The 24,680-nt window shown below is 35.5% G+C and overlaps 1 protein-coding gene across 1 annotated transcript in view; it reads right to left on the bottom strand.

Moving 5' to 3' along the window:
* Cph (BCL11 transcription factor chronophage) overlaps positions 1 to 24,680 on the bottom strand; it is a 291,173-nt gene that overhangs the window by 70,080 nt on the left and 196,413 nt on the right. Inside the window, exon 2 of the mRNA XM_081771713.1 lies at positions 19,504 to 20,001. Within this exon, the coding sequence (XP_081627839.1) occupies positions 19,504 to 20,001 (498 nt within the window). The remainder of the gene's footprint in view (positions 1 to 19,503; positions 20,002 to 24,680) is intronic.

Below are 24,680 nucleotides of genomic sequence, written 5' to 3'. Positions count from 1 at the left end.
CGCAGATAAAAATTTTCTATATATGCACACAATGTGACAAATAGAACGCACACACAACATTACAGGCACACGAATGAAGGTGTAATGGTGATGGTTTCCTTTTGTATACGTGAGAAGAAGACCATGATGGATAAATAAGCCATAACATCTGGTTGAATTCTAGAAACGTTTATATTCCCGGCAAGTGACAAAGTGATTACTGGCATTTTCAACATGTGTTAGAATATATTACACATCAATCAAAAAGTATAAGGGCTTTTTTTTTTTCTTTCAACCTCTACGAGAAAGATAAAAAAAAAAAAAAAAAAAAAAAAAGTTAATAAGAGCTGAAAATTCCAGGAAACTCGAGATAGATATAGAATAAAATTGGGCTTCCAAGGAGATCGTAATTTTGTTAATTTTGCAATGAGAAATCGGTAACATTTCTGATTAGACATCCTTAATAAAATGTCTCGTTCTATCACCATGCAAACTATTGGATGATATCAAGAACTGAAGCTTGCAGGCTGGACATCCCTCATCTTTCTGGAATTACTTTAGCAATACAGAAAACATGAAGTGGGAATTCAAAGAGCAGAACTTCCTCGCTATTAAATGGTTACAGAATACATTTTTGTTGCAGAAGATCTGGGTTCCATTCTCGATGGGAGCTCATGTCATTTGGACACCACGTTTAAGAAGTAGGCTCATGTCTTACATAGCCTCGACGCTGGATGAGAAAATTAAACTTGACACAAGAGCCCAAATCGATTACATGGAACAGGATATTATTAACTGCTGTGACATTCAGTAGCAGAGTACGTAAATACTATAAACCAAGCAAACAAACAATAATAATGAACATTAACATTAAAAAAAAAAAAAACGAGCAGTTTCACACATATCTACTACTATTTCTAAGTGCATTGTGCATTCCATGTGTTTTATGAGACGTTTTCAGTGAATAATTTCTTGATTTTACGCAGAGTATTGCGACGTTAAAACACACACACACAAAAAAATGTTTCAATCTGTCTGTACAACAAACGAAGACGAGGTAAATGCATATTAATGATAATAAAACATTCGGGAGAAATACAAACAACATATTAGAAAAGAAATTAAACGAAAAAAAAGAAACTGGATCTTTAAAAGAAAGCTAGAATACATGACTGGAATTCCAAATTTTATAAATATTGGTTAGTGTAATATATATATATACAAGGGCCCATCGAAAAAAAATCAGAAACTTTTTGAGACTTTTGTAAATCGTAAAGACATAATAATATACATTGAAATAAATTCATATGCACATTCTCGTTAAGGTAAATTGAGAATCTCATTATACGCTTAATGTGAATAGTAGAACATTTTTTTTAAAAAGGTCTATCCGATAATCACAGTTATGTAGAACGTCCTTCCCCCTCCGTCTCCCCCAAACTGTTGGCAGGTAAATTGGTCCAGGCCAGTTAGAATTGAAATAAGAATCATGCAAAGTTATCCTCATCTCTGTTTTTGGAGGGCGGAGTAAAATAAAGAGTTGGTCGATAAATACAGAAATTGTGAAAGAAAAAGAGTAAAACTTTCTGTTTTTCTTCTCTCTCTGTCTCTCTTTCGCACACGCGAAAAAGTATTAGCACCGACAAAGAAGTTAATTGACCAAGCTTAACGTTTTTCATTTACCTTTTGTACTAATGTAATGGAAGACCTAGGAAAAAAAGGAAGGAACAGACAAAATATATGTACATATAGTATATGTATATTGAAGCCTCTATCCTAGAGGCAACACCGACCAACCAAATGACTGACAATATGTGATTATATGATGAACATGATACATCTTCTACACACACTAATTTAATTGGTATTCCAATTACACAAGCTGTACCTTCAAGCGATGCCAATAAGCCAATCTTTCTCTGTTGGCACCAAAAATAATGGGCTGTGTTATTGGTATTAAACAATGAATATACCGAGAATACACATTAACAGCCCTATTGGTATCTTTCTCCCAATGTATCCTATTATATAAACTCTACATGCTAATGTGACCGTGTTTAAAATGGGAAAAAAGGTACTGCAAAATTACTTTTAAAATATATATATATATATATATATATATATACAACCAGAAAAATCTTTTTTCCTCACATTTCATTATCTAATATCTCGAAGCCATCCATGCTAGTTTAGTAATTAAGCTATTTGGAAATGACACAAAGAAACGCTAATAATAATATGTCATGTTATACAACCGTGACCAAGGAATATGAATACAAACACTTCTATTACAGATGCCTATTAGAAACTTACACTTATCCGAGAAGAAGGTAATTTCATGGAATTGAAATCAAATTATCTGGTTTCTAGTCACATTTTTGATTAATTTAGCCTTATATATATATATATTTTTTTTTTTAAAAGTTAGTTAAAATACACAGTTTTATTCCGACTTTTTACTAAGGAAGATTCAGAACAACGCCACGTTCGAATATAACGACGTCCGAAGTTAATATACTAGAAAGTTTCTAATTCAGAATTTCCATCGTAGATAGTTGTTGTAGTACTTATACAGGTATTAAGTGAATGACTACATATTTTCGATCTCCAGCTAACAGTGTTGCAGAAGAGTATGAGTGGTAGTAACTTGTAAAACAGTGTTATCGCCTTTATCCTGTAGTTGAAGGATACATAGAGCGAAATAGCTTGAAAAACAGGGTTACTACGTTCTATCCTGTAGTTCAAAAGGTTCACAGAGCGATAGTAGCTTGAAAAACATGTGTTCCTACGTTTATAATGTAGTTGAAGGGTAAAAAGAGTGGTAGTAATTTGTAAAACAGTGTTACTATGTTTTATCCTGTAGATGAAGGGTAACAAGAGTGACTAAAAGAAGTAACTTGTAAAACAGTGTTACCACGTTTATCCTGTAATTGAAGACCACACAGAATGATAGTAGTTTGTAAAACAGTTTTAGCGCGTTTATTCTTGGAGTTTAAAGAGAACACAGAGCGATAGTAGCTTGTAAAACAGTGTTACCACTTTATCCTGCAATTGAAGAGTGCACAGAACGATAGAGTTTGTAAAACATTGTTACTATGTTTATCCTGTAGTCGAAGAATAATTAGAAAGGTAGTAGCTTGTAAAACGTGTTACCACGTTTATTCAAGTGCGCAGACAATTTCACTCAAGCACACAGTTTCTAAGCTATTACCGATTTTGTTGATAACTATAGCCCAAAACCTGTCTCGAAACTCGTCATGAAACTTCTATCTTAATTGTCTCGTTTGGAGCCATAAAAATGGCAAATATTTAATCAATTTGTCTTTTTTTTTTTATCGTAACTCTCCCATTGCCACGAAATTTACGTTTTGGCCACACATATTTGTACTTGTAACAATAAGCTACTGAAATTTACTATTGAAATGTGGGAAAGAAAATGGGTGAAGATCTTCAAACACAAAAATCTAACCTGGATCCATACTAGGTCACTTCACATTTTCTATTACCCCAATGTATCTGAATGACGTTCGAAGCTATTTTATAAAATATTGTTACCATTTTCAAGTCGACAAGTACATAATATGTGCACTGCTCTTGGATGCGATTTCTGTTCGAATTCGAGTTTGGTTCGAGAATGTGAGTTCCATCTCAATAGTAAGAGAATAAGTGAAGTTTGGATTCCACACTGTATGTTAAACCATAGTTTAATCAATCAGTCATGCACACGAAGAGATAAAATTTAAAAAAAAAAAAAGTTTTCCTTCATCTCTTGAGGAATGATGTACTGTATATGATGAAGACAGGTACTATCATATTAGGACGTGTAGTAATAATAACTTCAGCCATAATTGCCAAATTAAACAGGGTTCCAACTTGCGGTACTTCTCAATCGCTGAGCTAAGAGTAATGCATATTAGCCATCAAAAAACCGGTTACTCACAGAATGAGATTTTAAATGTTTCCAAAATGTGGAAGAAGTTAATTTATAAATAAAGAAATTACATATTCTTAAAGTTCTTTAGTTGAATCAAGGAGAAAATAAAGCAAGAAAAGACCAAAAAGAGAATAATTCTTGAAAATATTTGGAAGAGAGTTAGTTTGTTAAAAAAAAAAAAAAATATGTTGTACACAAGAAACAAGTGGACCAATGACGTCGGCTCGTTACAAAGTAAAGCCCTTTGATATACTAGCTAACCCATCTACGATGTGGAGGACCACCCATTTGACAACTACTAACCAATCTTACCAGAAAAGAACTACGACATACTTCGGAACTTCAACTATAGTTGTCGAGCGAAAAAGGATGTTCTTCTTTTTTTAAATTTAATATTAAATAGAAAAAAAGACAAAATAATAAAAAAGAACGAATCGTATTGAAAGGCTTTGAGAGATGGCGGAAAGACAAGATGTTGGATTTCCTTTCACTGATTTCTTCGGTACTTCCTTTTCATTTTCACCGACAAGGTCATTGAAGACTATGTCCTTATGGAAACGAACAAGACGAAAGAAAGAAAGAAAGAAAAAAGGGAAACTTAAAAAAATAGAATAGAAAAAGAAAAGCTGAACACGTTTTTTGGTGGTGGGAGACCGGCTGCAGACAAATTTTTGCCTCACCAATTGCAAGACGCTTGATTTAGGAGACCAGCTGAGCGGGTTTGGCCACTCAATTAGTAGATCCGTTTATCCATTCTTCTTTCTTCTCCCTTCGGGCACAGGACTCTTCTCTCTTTCATTCATCTTAGTCTTGTGCTACTATTATACGATTTACTCTTAAAACCACTCTACTTGTTTCTAAACACCACAGGAAGGGTTCGAATCCTGTTAGTACTTGTGTCCATACCGGGTATGACGCTCAGCCTAAGTCCTAAAAACCGAGTACAAGCCCTAAATCAATCTGTAGTTTAGAACTTCTGTACTTTAAAACTTGTACATTATCATCATTTTTAGGACACTGCACTCTAAAACTTGTGCATCTGATTTTTAGGACTTTCGCAATAGATGATTTTTTTAGGATTTCTGCATGTTGATTGTTAAGACGACTCGCGCATTTGAGGTCCTATACAGTTTAGGACTTCTGCTGCTACCCATCCATCCAACGTCGGGTTTAAGAAATTGAGGAAGGACTTTCAATACTAAAAAAACTAACCAAAAGACTCTAATTGAGAATCTTTTCGGTGCATTTTGAAAAAGAGTTTAAACAGTTCATAATCTCCGTTCGGTGCTAGAAACCTAACGTTTCCACATCAACACATGACTTCCCTTAACAAATTAGGGGGAAATGACTGGGAGAAGTAAAAAGCAGAAGCCCATTTGACATTAGTAATGCACTTTGTACAAGATAAGGTTGAACATCTTAAGCAAACCTCAGAAATCAAGACCTATATTTCTTCTAGTAACTGGGATAGGAACCCAAGCAAACTGGTTCACTCTTTTGAAACAAGAATATCCCAAACAGGAGATGGAAGTAGGGGTCTTTCTTATTATTTTCTTTTAGATACAATTTTCCAAATGTGAGTCTTTTAAAAACGAGATGATCATTTGTTAGCTTGTACAAGATTATGTGAAAACTTGAAGTAAGTATATGCAGAAGCATTATACGAAAATTTTATCAAACGAAGTAGAATAAACTGTCCTCCGAATCCAACAATGACAATTAATTTTGGTACCCAGCAATGAACATTTTCCACTCCAACATTATCCTAAATCTCATTCCATCCTACCGTGTGGGTGAATACAGTGATAGCACTCTGAAACTGTGGCAAGTTTTTGTTTAGTTTATATTTCCATCTACGTAAGCCTAAAATATAAGCCTAAACACAAACTCCTGAACTGGGAGAACCTAGTAATGTTCATTGAACAAATTTATCTTTAGTTTACTAATATAGATATATTTGCAGGGTTTTTTTTTTTTTACCATATTTGACCAAGCTACAGAAACGAACACAGTATATTTGTATGCCTTAAATTTTGTGCTCTTCAAAATAACAAAAAAAAAGTTAAAATATCGCCTTTCTACTCACGTCACTAAGAGATTCAACCCCTGTAACTCTGCATCCACTCTTTTGTGTAGCGCTGTTTACAATTGACGATGACATGCCACCACATCTAAGTAAACGGAGTGTCTTTAAAAAAAAAATCCTTTTCTGAAAAAGGACTCTCTTTCTTTTCTTTCGCGTCGTATACATTACATCCACACCCAACGATGTTCTGCCGTGGAATTGAAGTTTGTGTTTCCGCGCCGATTGACCCTATCCCGTACGAAGTTACCTCGTTGCGGACAAACCCGTGGTCACACTGTTTTCGAGGTCCTCGACAATCACCAAGCTTTACTAGGGCTTTTTGAAAGCAGGCCGACCGACCCCTTTCTCGCAACGGGGGAAAGAAGTAAGTACAGAGACTGTTTGACAATCTACTTTGAAGTGGCGAGGGGGACTCTCCTCCTGGTCCATGTCAAACCCTTGCCAACGCCAGTAATTAAACTGCTACTGCTTCTCAAACCCTTCGTCCTCTTTCTGTCGCTCTCTTTCTCTCCCTCTCACCCTTACACATACATACATGCTCATATATATCCAGGAGCATTTACTCTTCTTTGATAGTAAGAAGCACATACTATAGTAAGTGATGTATCCCTATCGATAAGATTGCTCTCTCACACACGTAATTCTTTACAGTTCATACACATTCATCACCAGAACTTCATTTTGACTATATACGTGAAACTTTGTTTATATCGTTTCCGATGTTTCTGTTGTTAATGATTTACTCATTTTCAAGACGCCTAGAGTTACTTAAAGTCTCGAACAGTGTTAAATTAAAATTGTAATGCAGTATACATATATGAAGCATATCTTAACAGTGTTTCGTATATATCATAATTGGCATTTCAGGTATAATTCTATGCCATTTGCATAGTAATGAAGAGTATGGGGCAAAACATGGATCCTTGTGGTACTGTCTCCTGTGGACTTTTTATTTTGTATGTTATGAGACTAAATACACTAGCAAGGCTATTTATTAAACCTCGTCAATGACCCTTACGAATTTTAAGAGAGTGTCATTATAACACAGTGGCAAGAAGTTCAATAGTTCATCTCTGGAACATTTTTTGTGGTCCAAAATCTAGTTGAATATGTGGATGTTGTGATTTTCAATACTCTCCTTCATAACATTAGTACAAAAAAAAAACTTAAAAAAAAAAAAACTCACTGCCCATCTGCATAGCTCAAGACAAACTATGGTCAGTCGACAGTTAACTGATAAAATTAGAATTATGTGGTAAGTGTGTAGACTTCCAACTCCTATTATCTACATCTGGATTTCTGGACCGATGTTTGATATTTCACGAATGGTGGATCAACACTGAATATTCTATGTATTCCGTCGCCAAGAATTGACCTCAAGACAATGTGAACGAAAGGTATGCGGCTCTAACCATTCAGTTACAAACAAAACAGGTAATAAACGAAACAAAACTTGGGACTCTGTACAAGATTGAATTATTTTTAAAATCTGTTATTTGTTCGTTCGTTCAGTTGCTCGCTTACTTTGCTTGCTTGCGTACTTGTTATCATTCTTTCTTACTTGCTCGCTTACTTGCTTGCGTACTTGCTGTCTTTTTTCTTACTTGCTTGTTTGTTTGTTTACTTGTTTGCATACTAAAGTTCAGCATCTCTTTTCAACACTGAGGTTAAATGAGACGTGGACCTAGAGTTTAAATGAAATCTGAATCACCATAACACATTCAAATTTCAATATTATCACACCAGGAATCGAAGTAGGGACCACGTATACCAAGGGCACGCGTTATCCATTAGATCACCGGCAAGGGGTAAAAGTAGTAGTACGACTACCCACCTTTTACATGTAGGTGCGTATATGAGGGACAATGGACGTGCAGGTGAATTATGAAGTGGATTTTGTTATCATAAACATGTAGGCCAAACTTGGTAATGTTACTAAAATATATTGCATAGATTAGTGAATATGGTCAATAAAGTGCTTGTGGTTTGTAACAAAATACAATGCACGTACTCTACAAGCTATCATGTCATTTTATTCCTTCGCGTTTGCTTTTCAAAACAATTTTCTGCATTACTTTAAGCGAATGGGTCCATCTGTCTCCAACACGAACGCTAACTAACTACATTACTTGATCATTTCCTGCTTTCCCAATGAACCAAGCTTCTCCTACCCCTCACTTCCAGTTTCATCTTCACCTTTTCCCCAAATGCTACCGACCATAGTTTTGAAAATTGCTTAGCCACGCCCCCTTTTAAAAACTCTTCATCGTCTTCGTCTTTGAGTGTCCACTTTTCCCTTTTCTCTCTCTCTCTCATATCTGTTGGTCTCCATTTCTCTTTTGTTCTTTGTTTCCATTCCGCTCCAAATCTCAACTTCATTCCGCAACGACTAACAATTACAAACTCCCGACTTACGAACAAATCGGCTCATTTCCTATCTATTCATTACCCACCTCATTTATGTCTTCTTTTTATTTCTACTCTTAATTCTTTTACCTCTTATTTCTATCTATTTTTCTCTCTCGTTCTTCTTTTTTCCCCGTCTATCTCTTTTGTCACTCTCATTTAAACGCCTTGCATAACTCGGATTCTCATTTCCCGTTCTGCCTTCTGTTATTGACATTTTCTAGTGTTTTCTTAACAATCTCACACAATTACCTAGGTATTTCTTTACCATCGTTTTGAGAGAGTTAAGATTCGAATTAACGTCTGACTTTTTTCCACTTTATTTTCCAAAATCCATCAAATAGACACTTTTTCAAAATATTTTCTGTGAAGTATTATTGTTACTATTATTCCTTAGTATTTGTAGAATGTGCTATAAACATTTCTAAAATTTCTTACATGAATATTCAGAATGCCTCATTATTCTATTGATCCTCTTAGAAAGCACTTTTGACATGCAGTGAGATTTTTACTTTAACGCCCTACGTTAAGCCCCTTAGGCTAAAAGAAACGAATAATGAAATAATTGATGGAATGACAATGTGGGAGGAAATACCGAGAAAATCCATAGACACAATGTTATCCACCACAAATTCAATGGCCTGGGATCGAACCAGGGATATTTCCACTAAAGGTAAGCGTGTCCTCGAATACTTCCGACGTTCTAGAAGTGTCCTAAGATTGTCTCAAAATATAACAAATATCCTTTGGGTGTCCAAGTAATGATCGTTCATTTGCGTAAAAACATATTCCTGGTATCATCCACTATGTGTATCAGTTTTCGTAAGATCAACAAATGTTAATGCCTGTAGGATTATTGTGATATTTATAATCACGTCCATTACGGAGAAACTAGTACCCGGGACGTTTTCGGGAGTTGAAATTAATACTACAATATTTTCTTTTATCATTCTATTCCATTGTAGTTATCATTTGCTGAAGTCGAATCTGACATATTTCGATTTCGCTTTCATAAAGGTATAAATAATGTAAGGAAAGAAAGAATTGTGCACATAATGCGTGGACTTAACGTGGTCATAACCTACTAATTAGCTTCCAATAACAGTTCATAGCAATTAGAAATGTTACTGTGTTTCTGTGTTGTTCACTCGTAGTTTTTGATCCTTGCAGAGCTTTTCGTCTTCCCGCGATGAAAAAAAAAAAAAAAAAAAAAGTTCGTTGCAGCAGGAAGCCTAGCGAAACAAAGCATCTTTCTTATACAGCCCAGCGAGGCACAACAATGCTCCCGACTGACTACACCTGCTTAAGTAAATTACGAGGTGTGGATTTAGGGAAATGACCACACTGGCTTTTCGCTGTCCATCTCCCTTGAATCTATCTGTTTAGGCAAATAGGGAACAAATGGGGATGAGTTGTGATTTTCTTCCACTGCAATATACAGTACGTAGCACTTGGCTGACAAAGCATTTTCGACCTGACTCGACCCGATAACCATCCTGTTTACTAATACTTGAACCACAACTATCTGAAAAGGGTGCCACGCAGTTCCCCCTCCAACGCTCAACATTCAATTATTCGTAATTACCTCGATCCTCCCGCAAGTTTTGGATCCTTTACTTCCACTTTGAGATAACAGCTCCCCCTCCACCCTACAGTTTTTTTTTAAGACTAAAATCTAACTCCTTTAGCCAAACCATTTTGCTTCTAAAACCACTTAGAAACCCGTTTTGCCCGAGTTCCAGATTAGTCATTGACCCGACTTAAGGCAGAACGAAGCGTCAAGATAGTTTACAGCAGCAAAGACGGACGATGCAAGAGCAAGAAGACAAGCAACCACAAAAACACTGGACATGGCTTGGGAAAATGGAGGGGGGGGGAGTAAAGGAGGAGGAAGAGAAGAGAAAAGTCGAAACTGCTTCGTTTTCATCCATCCTCCAATTCCCTTGGAGACCTGACGTTGGTCAAACTTACCTCGCGAATTCGTCTTGAGTTTACATCAAGCTCTGACCACAGCTAAGATCCAAAGTAAATCCCTCAATTTCTCGCATGAATTCAAAAGACGGTGGTTTACGTTCAGCAGTACGCCTTTGGTCTCCGACTGGATAACTCATCAACAACGAATGCGGTTGTTAAGGGAATGTGCTTTTAAGGATATTCTCTCTCTCTCTCTCTCTCCGTACAGGTCACACAAAGCAAGAGAAAGAGAAATCAAGACTAGTTCAGACAGTTACTTAATTATGCTCGTATTTGACTACTAAACCTATGTTTGATGTCCGAGGTCTGCGATTTTAATCTTTGAAAAATTATATATGTTGAATGTCTTTTCCTCTCCACTTTCAAGATAGTTCAAACCACATTCGTTAATTTTACTGAAGACTACATTATTGCAGCTACGTACGTCTCTTAGACAAGATTCGTCACTAAAATCGTAATGTGAGGCCTTGTAAAGAAAGATGAAGAAACTGAAACTGCTTTCAACAATACATTTGCGTAAGATGGAAGTTTATCTTGTATTGTTCATTGAGGGATGCTTGCTTACTTACAAAATATGGGAAAGGAAAAGCAAAACTTCGCCCAAAAAAGAACTATTCATGCATGAATATCTTGAGAGAACTATATTAAGACAATCGAGGATGACCATTATTAAGAAGATAAATTATTCTTTTTGTGTTGAGTTGCTAAGTACCTAATTCGAGAATTAAATTAAAAGTTTTCGACCGTTAACACCGTTTTCAGCCGATAAATAAGAAAGAAAACAAAACAGAAATATACAATAAAGTGAATCTCCAGTCCAATCTCCACAGAAACTTTTTTTCTTTTTGTTGTCTTACTTCTTTCTTTACCTCCTCGTTCGAATTGGCCCTGAAGACAGAAAATAAAATATCAGGTTCATTTTGTCATTGTTTCTATTGTTCACAATGGTTTGTATCTGGCTACATCTGAATTTAAAAAAAAAAAAATGAAATGAAATGAAATCGTTAAGTTTAACGTCCCACTGTGATGCCGGTTAGGCTAAAGGAGACGGTGATAATGAGAAATGAGTGAAATGAAGAAAGTGGGAGGAAATACGAGAACCCCGAGAAAACTCACGAGCACGGTGTTTGTCCACCACAAAGTCCACACGTCGCGAGCTGGGATAATCTGAATTCAAGATGTTGAAGGAAGAAAAGTCAATCTAGCCCCAGGTTAAGCATACTGTACCTGTTATATACCTAGTACTGTTTTTAAAAAGCAGTATTGTAGCGCCTATGTCATTCACAATCAGCTTTTGATACTTGCGTAATGCTCAATATATGCTACAGTAATTGATATCAGTCGATCTGAAAAGTTATTGACCCATTTGTTTTCTTTGGAATGTGATTGGGTTTAAGATAGAAGCAAACGGAATGAATGATTGAAAAAGAGAAACTTCATGGTAAAAGTTCGTTTTTTTTTTTTTTTTTTTTTCGAAACTTCTCTACAACTCAAACTTGTGTCCAGTACCTGTTCGCTAGACAACAATTTCGTTCTAGTGTTTCTCTGTTTGAATCGCGTCAACTTTCTTAGTCACCACACGTCCAATTCCTGTTCCTCAGACGTCAAAATCTCCAATCGTCGTATTCTATTCGTTTTATGCTTCACGAGCTGAATGGTTGGATTCGTCGGATTCAAACCTCAGAGGCTTCCACTGAGCACTGAAGACAGAATCGCGACAGTAGACGGCGAACATACGTTAGGCTTTTCACGAAGCAAAATATACATGACTTCACACTCAGTAAAATAACTGTAAAAATGATTTCTCTTAATATCCACACGTTCAACAAGTACTGTCCTGTTTTCACAGAGAGCGCAGCCTAGGTATATTTAAAAATTAAACTTCTTATTAACGCCAGTGCCAAATCTCTATAAAGATCCAATAGTTATTTACATAATCGGTTTTCTTACACGATGTTCTGATATACGACTTTTTACGCCACTTCAGATCAGTGGCTGCTGTTGAGAATAGCCATCAAAAATTGGTACATTAGGAAAGTTTTTTTTTAATCCCTTAGTTTCAAACAATATATATATATATATATATATATATATATATATATATATATATATATATATATATATATATATATATATATATATATACCGATATGAGTTCCCTACAAAGCCGTCACTGCTTCAGATACAAAACAAAAGAATAAATAATCTTTAGGAGAAAGGATGGAGTTTGAATGTTCGTTAGTCGGCAGTAACAGGCGTTTCTTCCGCGAATCATTCATTGGGAGATAGGTACTGTAGGTAGGTGGATCTGCATATCCAACGACTAAAACAATACCGTCTACAGAGAGGAAAGACCCCTGCTGTTCTCAGACACATTTTGGGTGCGTCCGGTGTTTATCATCAACCTTGAGGATCATTTGGGTGGGCGAGAGAGAGAGAGAAAACGTCCAAACATTAAAACACACATTTCAAAAAAACAACATACTCTTTGTCCACTACAAGAATCTTGTACTTTCAATGTCTAGTGTTGAATGGATGTTGTAGATCAATTATCCAGTCAAAATATTCGCACTTCATCTGGGATCAATTGCACGATCAAAAGACATAATTGAAATAGTGGCCTATGCTTGAAATAGAATGAATAACATTTGATTTTTCCGAATGACCAATCGTGGACGAAATTTTCAGTGCCACTAGGCTAACTAACATACGAGCCTACAAATATCTCATTCCTAGCAACCACTAATAGAATGCATTATAAATAGACATGTGTAAGTATAGGGGTCTAATTACATGTTGGAATACTTGAATTTGAGTTTCAATTTTTGTGTTTTTCTTGTGCAACATTGATGTTATGAAGGACAGACAGGCACGACCGGAGTTTTTTGTATCCGGTGCAGTTGTGCAAATTACAATAATGCTTCTTATGGTACCCTCCCACCCTCACATTCGCCGAATTTGACTTTTGCCAATTTCTCCAAATTCCCAAAGTTTAAACGAAATTTGAACGCCGCGGTGATTTTTTTTAAAAATGGGCCACTAATAATTTTATAGATGAAAAAATAAATAAAATGCAATGTTACTGGGTAACGTTATCACTTCATTGTGGATATTCAGTAAGAATCGAAGGAGTACTCAACAAATTCCAAATATTCTAAAAATTACTTCCACATAGCATTTCAAGAGGGGGGGAAACCTCCTGTAACATGTATAGACAACTTTGAGGAATGGTGGCCACTAATATCTATGGTAAGTTATTATTTATGGATTATTTCTAGAGATGGCACCTCATATTTCTGCTAAATGTGATGTTAATGGGTTGAAAACTAACGTAGACAAGAAACACTATAGCACACATTTTCAATTAAGTTTTGTATGTCAGAATATGCTTAGGTTTCATATGAAACAATTTCAATGCCTGTCTTGTGATCGTTACGCCGTTAAGAGGGTGCAGGAGTGGATATGCACAGTAGTTCGTTCAAATGTTTGTTTGTTACTTGACTACAAACTTGTAAATATCTTAATATCCACATGTTACCCATTAAATACATACAAATTAAAGATCAACCACTACTCTTACGTAAAATCAGAACGAACAATACCAAGCTTTCAGTTCAGCGGAGAGCACAGCAATCGGCAACTATCTTGTTCTCCCAAAGAATCACGCTTGTTACAGAAAACAAAAATCATGATATAGCGATTTTGCTTAATGATTTGTCGATTTAACAGTGTTAAACATCAGACGAGATAAAAAGATGTTGTGAAAGAGAGAGAGAAAGAGCAGACAACAAGCAGAAGCGGACAGTCAAGAGGAGAGGAGGAGCCAAAAGGGAAGATAAAAACAAAGATTTTAAAGATGATTATCTTCATGCAATAAATCTGGAAACAATAGATAGTGAAACACACGAACAGTACCGCCAAGCTGGTCAAATGAGAGAGAAATTAATACAACCTATGAGCAACATGTAGTAGAAGAAAGTCACTTTTAAAGCCGTTGCTAAAGATTTTTACTTAACTACTTATAAAAAAAGGGCCAAAATAAGAAAAAAAGATTTTTTTAAAAAAGGAGAGAGATATTCTCACGCTGGAGTTGTTTCTCATCTTATTTGTCTGTTTATTTATGTATCCTTTTTATATCTCTCACGCCTCTGCTACAAACATGATTTATAAACAAATTCTTGCTCCAAAACTGTCCTTTCGCAAGAAATCTCTTAACACGAATCTGCAATACGGAAGTATAAGTACTTTTTTTTTCTTTCTTTTGCTACGAAGGAATGAGAACAATTACTACTTTAGCATTTTTATTGATCATTGAGGTATCAACCTCATTAAAAAAAAAAAAAAAAAAACTTTCCTGTGATCATTTCAGTGATATCTTCTTGCCTTGTTCCTCTGATGAACTTCCTTCTGTAATACAAGAGGAGTTTTTTTTTTTCTTTCTTGCTTTGGAATAAAAATACATTCCTGAAATGCTATGTGGGAACTAAGCCAGTACAGAAGGACAGTAAATGTTCATTTGGAACAAGGTTTCTTACTTGCAACGCAGAAGTGACGAATTTTTCAGTTCTTATAAAGCTCCTCTCTTACTTCTTAAATGATTACCCGCATTTATACGTTGTATTGGTTCCAGATTTTTCATCATCTAAAAACAAATGAGAAGCTGTTACACAAAACGATATCAATATTGCATATTCTATAATTATTCCATAACACACTACCACTTTATCATGAGAATCATGCGACATATTTCAGGCAAAATGAATCTCATCTAGCATGGTTCTCGATAATGAATTCATCTGCGGGGGCTGGTAATGTAGTCAAGAAAGTTCAGATATCTTGGAAGCGAGATACTGAGGTGAAGAAAGGACTATAACGTTATTAAGATTCGACCTTGCATCATGGTCTGTGCGTCCAGTGACTGCATCGGATTCAAGTGCAGATCCATAGTTCGGATCCCAGATTCTGTCCTTCATTACCGCGGCACTGTGTAAGGCCGTAATAACTCAAGTAAATTTGTGTCCCATACTTTCTGCATCCACCCGTTATAGGTTTGTGCACAAAGTGTCTGGAACTACTACTTTTAAAAGTGTCCATTGTATCAAATTAGGTGAGTGTTTGAACAAATAAGGTATACCTTCCCAGTCTGTGATGAGATTTTTTTTTTTTTTTTTTAATCTTTTCAAGTTATTGTGGAAAAATACATTTTGGCGGCATGTTCTATAAATGAAACACTGATTCGGAAAGGTCAAAAGTAATTCATAGTAGGCTTATAACTCGTATTAAAAGAAATGAAGCGAAACGGTAATTGCGAACTAAAATAATCTCGATATTAAAAAAAATTAAGAAGAAACTATTCAACAGCAGGAAATTAAGCCTGATGACCTGTCGGAAATAACCTAATATTATAACTAATTGAGTAGATCGATATCCAGAGTTATAGATTGCTAGCCAAAGTGGATATTACACTTTCACAAAAGAAACACAGGCTAAATGACGCCACGGCAAAGGAAGAATAAACAGTTAATCAATTATAAGAAAGAATATGCTAGGCTACCTGAGATACACTGTAATGAGATCAAGTTGCTTTCCCAGGTAATATGATATACCCACGGTAATCTCTCTTAGGACCATGTCCTGCATACCGCATCCCAAAAAGAAAGTAAAAGAAAGAAAAATGGGTAGTCGAACCAATTAGCATGTAACGCCTGCAGCGCCTCCAAACAGGAGTTACACTTAACTATATAAACTGTAGCCGCAAGGTTAAAAAAGCAGGCAGGTGATTGGTATGCAGAAGTACCAAGACCTGTTAGGCATGATTAAGGCTAAAAAGGGAAGCTGCTGCACCATGACAATAACAATATACCAAAAGAAGAAAAAAATGCATACAACAACAACAACGAGAGCTGAAACAAAAGCGAATCAAATTTTTTTAAGAAAGAAAGGAGAAAAAAAGAAGAGAAGCAAAACCGGAAAAATATAAAAGACAAAATAATACTTTACTTAAGAAAGACCGAGCATGTAACTGGAGCTAGGACAAAGGAAGAAGAGGGGGAGATGGATATTTCTTTTCTTTTCTTTTATTTTTTAATTCCTCCATTATCATTAGTTTTATTAGGAAAAATTGGAAGATTGGATAAGTGTCAGATGTGAGGACTTTGTTAAGGTAAAAATGATTTATACAACCAGATGTAAAGGAAATGACGTTAAAAATGAATAAGAACAAAGTTGCACACACATATATAATACATACACACATATATACACAATTTGTAAATGAAGTTGCACCTGTGACAATAGCCACCAGGGGGCTTTTTTGAAAAAAAAAAGTTAAATACTATATTATTAAGATGTTTTAATTTCGTTTATACAAAAGTAATGCCTTCGGTTTTAAAATTTCTTTAAACGTATGTGACACTTTTTTTTTTTTTTTAAATTCCTTAATGCTACAATAACTCTCTTCCTCGTGTAAATCGAAATAGAGCAAAATTATGAAATAATTCTTTCTTTTTACAGTATTTAAGTGGGACAAATGCATAATAGGTTTCGTTCTCCCTCCTTTTTTAAAAAAACAAAAAACAGTTAAGTATCATTACGAATGAAATCATTAATCTTAAATGTAATGTATTATTATTATCTCTTTCCGTTCAAGAAGAAGTGTTTCAAGATTTACACTAACTCACTTAAAAAAAAAAAAAAAAACTCGTATGCGTTCTGCAATAAAATTGTTACTTTGAAAAAAAAATACAGGTTGGAAAGAGTAGAGAAAATTTCAGCCAAGAATAAAATATGATTTTCAGAAAATATATTTAGGTTATTTTTGTAAATCTACTTATAGCTAACCGGTATTAATTTATTCTATCGTACGTTTCTTTTTTCTTTTTTTCTTCCATTTTTTCAGGGCAACGGATATTACAGTACTAACTAAATTAAAAGGTCAATATTTTCAGCCGAATTTGCACGACGTCAACTAAGCTTCTCAGGACCATTTAGCCACAACTGATAGAAGCAACAACACAAGTGATCGTGTCTTGTGTGATACAAACGAGTTGCACCTTCTCGAATATGTTTATTATTATGTCTCGTGCATGACAGCCGTGGTTTATATACGTTAAATAGAATATAATACTCATAATTTCTTTAGGGATACATTCGGCTACAATCTTATTATTATTATTATTATTAAGAAAATATCAATAGTATTCATTGCAACTTGTTAATTAGTAATTGGTCAAACAGACACGACTATGGTTACAACGTCGCCACAATATTTATTGGAGTTTCGAAAACACACAACGTTGTGCAGCTATTGTATGCAATGCTTATACTAAAGATGTGCGATTCATTCACATTTTCATGGTTAATGTAACAAATAACCATAAAGTTCAAAAATTTCTACGTGGGATGGGATGAGAAACGGTGTATCAGTAGGTCTACTGTTTATGGTAATTTTATTCCAATAAGAACTGTCCATAGTGCAGCGAAAAAGCCTCCTCGAGCAAAAATGTTGGTACTGTTTACTTGGTAGATCTTATTAACGATCATATATCACTGTCGTACTTCTTCATTATTCACTTCAAGATCTCCAATGTACTGCTGGTTTGAGTGAATAACAAGAGTGCCCATCCTCCATAAGAAGGCATAACCCACTCCCAAATTTATCAATATTTTTCTCAAATTTATCATTTTTCAGCTTGATTGTCCCATTTTAATGAAAACAAAAATTATGTCCCCTTCCCAAATAATCTCAAGGTAGCAACCTATAACTTAAAATTCTATGTTGACACTTCTTGGGTGAAGTCTATTGCTCAATGGACACAAAACGCACTACCTTTTATGTAATATATCAAAGTGCCAATACACATTCATACATATTTGTGCATATTATATGGAAGTACTCTGCTTAAGTTGACATATTAATTGAAGACACGAACACAAACAAAATGAGACCTCCACCGGTTGCAGACTACATAACAAAGTACGAAAAGATGTATGCTAACCAGGTAAGTATCTTCCGTATATCACGTGGACCAGAAAGATGAGACGAATATAATCATGAAAATAAAGGAATTGAAATAGCGGTGGGTGGATACGAAATTATTTGTCGATGGACAAAAGCAATTCTTGACTAGATCCCAAGAGACAAAAAGTGACCAAAGAAGCGTCTTCATACAAGGAAGTGTGACGAAATGAAGAAGCACGATGGAGTAACGTGGAAGAGAATTGTTTAAGACAGATAGCGATGAATAAGAGTTGGAGAGATTGATTGACAAAGACGTTATAAATAAGTTCTTTTACCTCACGAGTTGTTAAGAGAAAGAAATTGAATACTTTTATCTATACGTGAAGAGTCCAGAATGCTTATAATTACACGGGTATGTCAGATATACACAATTTTAACCACAAATCTAGTACTAAATACTATAGTACTAAATAGTGATAGTACTAAAGTATCTAGTGTTGTCTAGAACTGGATATTAAGGCGTAAGCGTCCCACAGGTTAGTTTTATGTTAGTGCTCTTACCCAATTCGGAGTCACGTTTTATGAAGAGATTTTCTCCATTTATTATACATTCACTAACATGAATATACTTCCTACCGTAGCGCTATTCTTGGTACGCTCTATATAGGCTATGGTCGACATAGTTGGGAATTGGAAAATATAAAGATGAAAAAATACGTTGGCCCAAACGTAGTTTGAAGTATATGCTAGCCAAGCAAGAACATGTCATCACTGATGCAACAGTTTTAACCTCACACCCGCAATCTCAATGTTACTGGTTTTGTAGGGATTATGTTGTCAAACGCTCGGCAAAGTGACCAATTATTATGTGGGGACAATGTTGGCAGATGGTCAGCTAAACATTTTCCACTGTTGGGTCTACTGTCTTTGCTGCAAAAATAAAAAGGATATTTCTTTGTTATATTTCAATCATGAATTTTGGATGTAGCTTCTTCAAGGAATCACCTATTTACGAAATCAGAGTCTATTCTGGCTAATAATGTCTATTTGAAAAAAAAAAAAAAAAAAAAAAAGGTTACGAACATATTTTGTAAACATAACTAACTTAATTTTCAAAATCTTGTATCATAATATTAAAATTAAGATAATTAATTATACACTTACCTGAATTGGTCGTGTTGGACTCGGCATCAGCCATGGGTTTCCTTTCATCATGGTCTATCCTCTCTTGTTTGATTCGGGGCGGTTTGATATCCGGCTCCTCCTTGGTGGGGGTTTCATGTTTGGGAACCGCGTTCCGGTCATCCAAGTGCGATGAATCCCTCATCGGGGAAAAAGGAGGCGTCCTAGATGAGGGTGGGGGCGGTGTGCAGAGACGCTCATCCACCTTGTCCACCATGGCAGTAGTTGCTGGTGGGGGCGCCGGCGTCTTTTTGCTGTTGATAGGCGCCGAGATGCTCGGCCGTCGTGTGTTAACACTGAGAGGCAAAGCACCGCTATCATCACTGTCCGTGTTGCCATCATTGTCTGCAAATCCCAAAGAGTAATTCTCTTTGTTACAGTTCAACACTTTATGCTGGATAAACTTCACAATGTCCGCTAGAGCAAATGGCTTCTGACACACACCACATGTTAAAATGTCCTGCACCACCTCAGCCTCCGCTGAAAGAAGAAAATGTAACAACTTCATAAGTAGTGTAGACATTAAAGGCATTTTTCTTATTCTATTTCATTTAATTTTTTAAAAGAAGCCTATTATAAATTTAAAAAAACTACTGATCAATCCCAAAAAATAGTGCTTAAAATACAGTTTTACAGAAAATTTGCATTACTGTCACAAGGCCAAAAGAAGCCCATATCACTGCTTACTATATATCAGATAAGAAACGATCTAGTGATCACTAACTTTCGTGGGCTATATTATATGAGGTTCTAAATATACGTTTTTTCCCCATTACAACTTCAAAGATGCTTAATGGAAATAAGAAATAAAAACAGAAAATAACAATACAAAAAATAATTAGCCTAAAGAAGACAACCAATCATTTACCAACGGAACTTCAGAATTTTCACGCTGAATTAATTCACATTTTATGCCCTAGTAAGCACTATTATTACGTGTTGATACAATTGAGGGCTTACCTGACAACACACGAAAGGAGGAAAATTTAATCATGATATCAAACATCTATCTGACTAAACAGCAGTAAGAAAATCAGATAAAGAAAAATATTTTCTTTATTGTCTTTCAGTTAAGACATCTCTCTCTGTACAGTTTATATATATTTGGCATTTTTTTTTTTTTTCATTTTATGCAAATGATGTGTGAGAGACATGGACTAATGGGATTTAAGCACACATCAGGTTAGCTGTCAAGAGAACCCCTTTGTTCCCTTCACGTCGTGTGCGCGGGTTTTTAAAAGTGGGCTTCTTCTTCGTCATCGGATGGACCCCATTATATTGTATATATATATATAAAAAGACTAGTTCGGTTTGGTTATACGAAGAGCAGTGAGCAAGCAGATGGTACCTCTTCCATGTTTTGAGTGAGCTGAGTACAAGAGCGTAGAGCAGGCGTACAACAGCAACAATCAAGCCGTAGCCGTCAAAGAGATTAAAGATAAGGATCTTTTTCTGAAGTCTTTCGATGAGCCGACGTACGGTAACAGAACCCTTTGGGCAAACCACCAAAAGATATATCAACATTTATATATATATATATATATATATATACTGTATCGTTTTTTGTTTCACTTAAATATTTGAAAGGGGAAGGAAACAGGTTGACAACCTAATTAGAAACCCATTCTGTTCCAATGTCTGCTTAAGAAATGAGAGCTGACTATATATTCAGCAATTAAGCTATATAGTCTTTGTTTTTAATAAACTATCTTTCATTTTGCTAAAAGAATTGAATAGGTTCTTCATTCTGACCCCCCTACCTTGTTTTTTTTACATGTCTATATCTCTTATTGCGGTTTCTTTTTATACATATGCAATATATTCCCTTTTTCTCTCCTTAAGTCATTTCCAGCACCAAGTGTTACATAAATAATCAATTCATCCTGATAAGCAATCAGAAGCAAAATAATTATGTACCTTCCTAAATGCATAGTCAATTGCTGATACAGTAGATTGAATAATTTTTCAATGACAAAAAGTTTTATTACAGAACGATGCATACTTATTCCTCAAAGCTCAGCAAATTATTAAGAATTCAGTTTGTGTTAATATTTAAAGTATACAGATGTTTCAACTTATGAGTTTGAGGCTGGGTTTGTTCATTATTAATGGTCTTCATTATAAGTGGAGAATTTTTTTTTAAAAGAAATCTAATTTATTTTGACAATAATCGATAACTTTTCTCCTGATTCTCTAGTTTCCTCCAACATCTTCATTCCACCAGTTTTTTCATATAATCATTTACTTTCATTAATCATCCGCCATTTTTAGCCTAGCGGCATGGGCGTTGATCCAGGGGTGCCGAGGGTGCCAGGACCACCGTAAAAAGTGATTGAGTATTTGTATTAAAGTTCTCATTCATTTCTAGGAGACGATATCTGACAACAAATCTTATATATCTGACACCCCCCCCCCCCGAAAATTATACGAAAATAGGAGCCACTGGCTATAGAGTACAGCTAAATGTCGGAAGTAAAACTATAGATTTCATTTCAAGCATCATAAAACTTGGATTTGATCTTGATGTTGCAGGGCTGGATTCGATTCCCAATACACAAATAGAATTTCGGTATTATTCTAGGATCATTATCAGGCAATTGGAAAGTAAAATTAATTTTTCACTTCGCCAACGCGGTTATGTAATTTCCGTTATTGGAGATAATGAACTCTGCTAAAACAGTAAAGGGGATCACGCCTAGAAGTTTCAATTTCATCTGGTAAATGCCATTCGCTGCAGGTTGGTTATTGCAATCTTACGGCGGGATATGTAACTCCTAGCATTCTACAATTATATATATATATATATATATATATATATATATATATATATATATATATATATATATTGGAGTCACAGTTAAAGTCACTGTTACCTGTTAAGATGTTAACGGGTGGACTCTGTTAAGGAACTCGATCAATACAAACACTCTATCTATCTTAAAAAAACAGAACTAAAAATTCGCTTTTGTTCAAGAGTTTTGTGGAGTAACGGACGCACAGGACTAATATTACAGTCTTGCAAGACCAACTTGCGTGATCATAACAATAAATTCAAACGAATGAGTGATGTAACGATTAGCTGAATGTTAAGGAAACGATGGTACAACTAGGAAACATATGAGCTCAAGCTATATCTACCACAAATCTGAATGCAAACAGGATTCGAAAAGCAGTCCGCTACAGATTAGCACAGTACAGTATTATCGTTAATAAGCCAGTCCAGAAATTATGACAATGGAATTGAATGGGATGACTTACGCAGCACCTAACCAAAAAGACATGTCTAACAGATGTTGACTCATTTACCGTAGAATTAGGTTGTAGGCGGTTGAACTCGTCTTGTCCTCTTTGATTTTTGTACAGCGTTCGTTTATCCCCTGGCATTTATACTTATTGTGTATTGTTCACTGACTAATTAAGAGGAAGTGTTTTGACGCAAGTTCTATTCTGCCCAAGGTCTTCTGTTAATTCCTCTCACATCATTCGTAACGGCAAGATGCAACGGTTCAACAGCACGCTTTATGTAAGATCAAGATTAATAGATCTTAATATTCTTGGACTATGCAAAGCAAGATTAAATAATCCATGAGTTTTTATTATTATTCCTTATGCACCAAATGCCAATGTTCATTGTAATATACTTCTGTAAGGCTTCGACGCAGGGGCGTATTTTAAGGGGGGCAGAGAGGGGCAATTGCCCCCCCTTGAGTTTGAGATTTATATAAATTTTATCAATAGAATAGTAGTAAATCAGTGAAAAACGCGAAATTTTACTTATATCAAGGGTTCTTCCCCCCCCCCCCAAAACAAAGTCTGAAATGACGCTCCTGCTTCGACGTGTTTCAGATCACTCTCCTCGGATTGGCCAAGAGACAATATGAGAAAAAGCTCTTTTAAACGGAACAGATACACTTTCTGAGGCACTTTTAAACCTTTTCGAGATGAGAGAGTCTTAACTCTTGTTCCGTAATTAACCCCACACCAGACCCGTAGCCAGAACAGTAAATCAGGGGAAACCGAGACCATGTTCTTTCGGAGGGAGGGGCTAACGTAAGTTTTTGCATTTACATGTTTGCGTGCATATCAAAAAAGGACTGAAAGTTTCATGGGAACTAATGATGGTTGCAGAAGAGCTCAGCCCCCTAGCTATCCCCTAGTTACGGTCCTGCCTTATACAGCTTATAGCTGTTTATTTGTTGACATTTAAGGCCCGTTTTCAAAAGCAAAGTTGTATGAAATGTGGATCTACAAATTTAAGGTGAAATCCGACCGAAATTCGTTCAATACTCTGCCACTAAACCCGGAACCACTTACACCAAAGACGCAAATGCTAGCCAATAGACCAGTAGGAAGGACAAATCACACTATAGAAAAAAAACATGGTGAATCTCTCTTGAAGACACTACCGTGATCTAGTGTGCCGAAAGAAAAGGTAGGTAAGTTCACTTAAAATCTTAAAAACACACTTTACCCTGCAGATATCGCGATGATAAAATGAGTGGTATCGATCATTAAATCATACCAGGTCATATCAGTTTAAAGGCATACATGAAGCGGAACGTACAGATTGATTTATTGTTATTTTCGAAGCACACGTTCCTTCATCAGAACAAAGTTTTATGAGACATGAATCTTCAACCTAATATTTTACGAAAGTAGTATACGAGTCTCCTGCATGTAAAGATTGAATCCAAAGTAGAGCTCTAGAGAAAAAAAAATCTTAAGATTACTGTCCCAAAAACAGATCCATATTAACAAAGTCAACAAAACTCAAATCAGAAAATAAATTTCCAATTCTGGTAGTACATATGTATCTGGGAATATTCTAGTACGAAAAAAAAAATAAATAACCTTTTAACATTGTATAGTATGCATGACAGGTAGTTATTTAAATATATGTAAGCATATGTCTGGTATAGGAACTCCGTTAAATCACGAATTGGATACACAAGTTTTCTTCCAAGAATGCTAAAAGTACGTGAAAACATCGCCGTATTTTACAGAGAAAGAGCGAGAAATACCTATATATTGAAGCGACAATGCAACAAGAACTTAACCAAAGTTGCAGGAAGAAAAAGAGAGAGAGAGAGGTAAAAAAAAAAGCGCAAAATTATCTGCCTAATAAATCTTTTTCCTCTGCGGATATAAAGGTACTTGTA

The sequence above is a fragment of the Thermobia domestica genome, chromosome 9, assembly GCF_964235325.1.
Source record: "Thermobia domestica chromosome 9, izTheDome1.hap1.1, whole genome shotgun sequence".
In the NCBI taxonomy this organism is placed as follows: Eukaryota; Metazoa; Arthropoda; class Insecta; order Zygentoma; family Lepismatidae; genus Thermobia; species Thermobia domestica.
The sequence above is the reverse complement of the archived record's forward strand: the minus strand, read 5'-3'. Positions and strand labels throughout refer to the sequence as shown.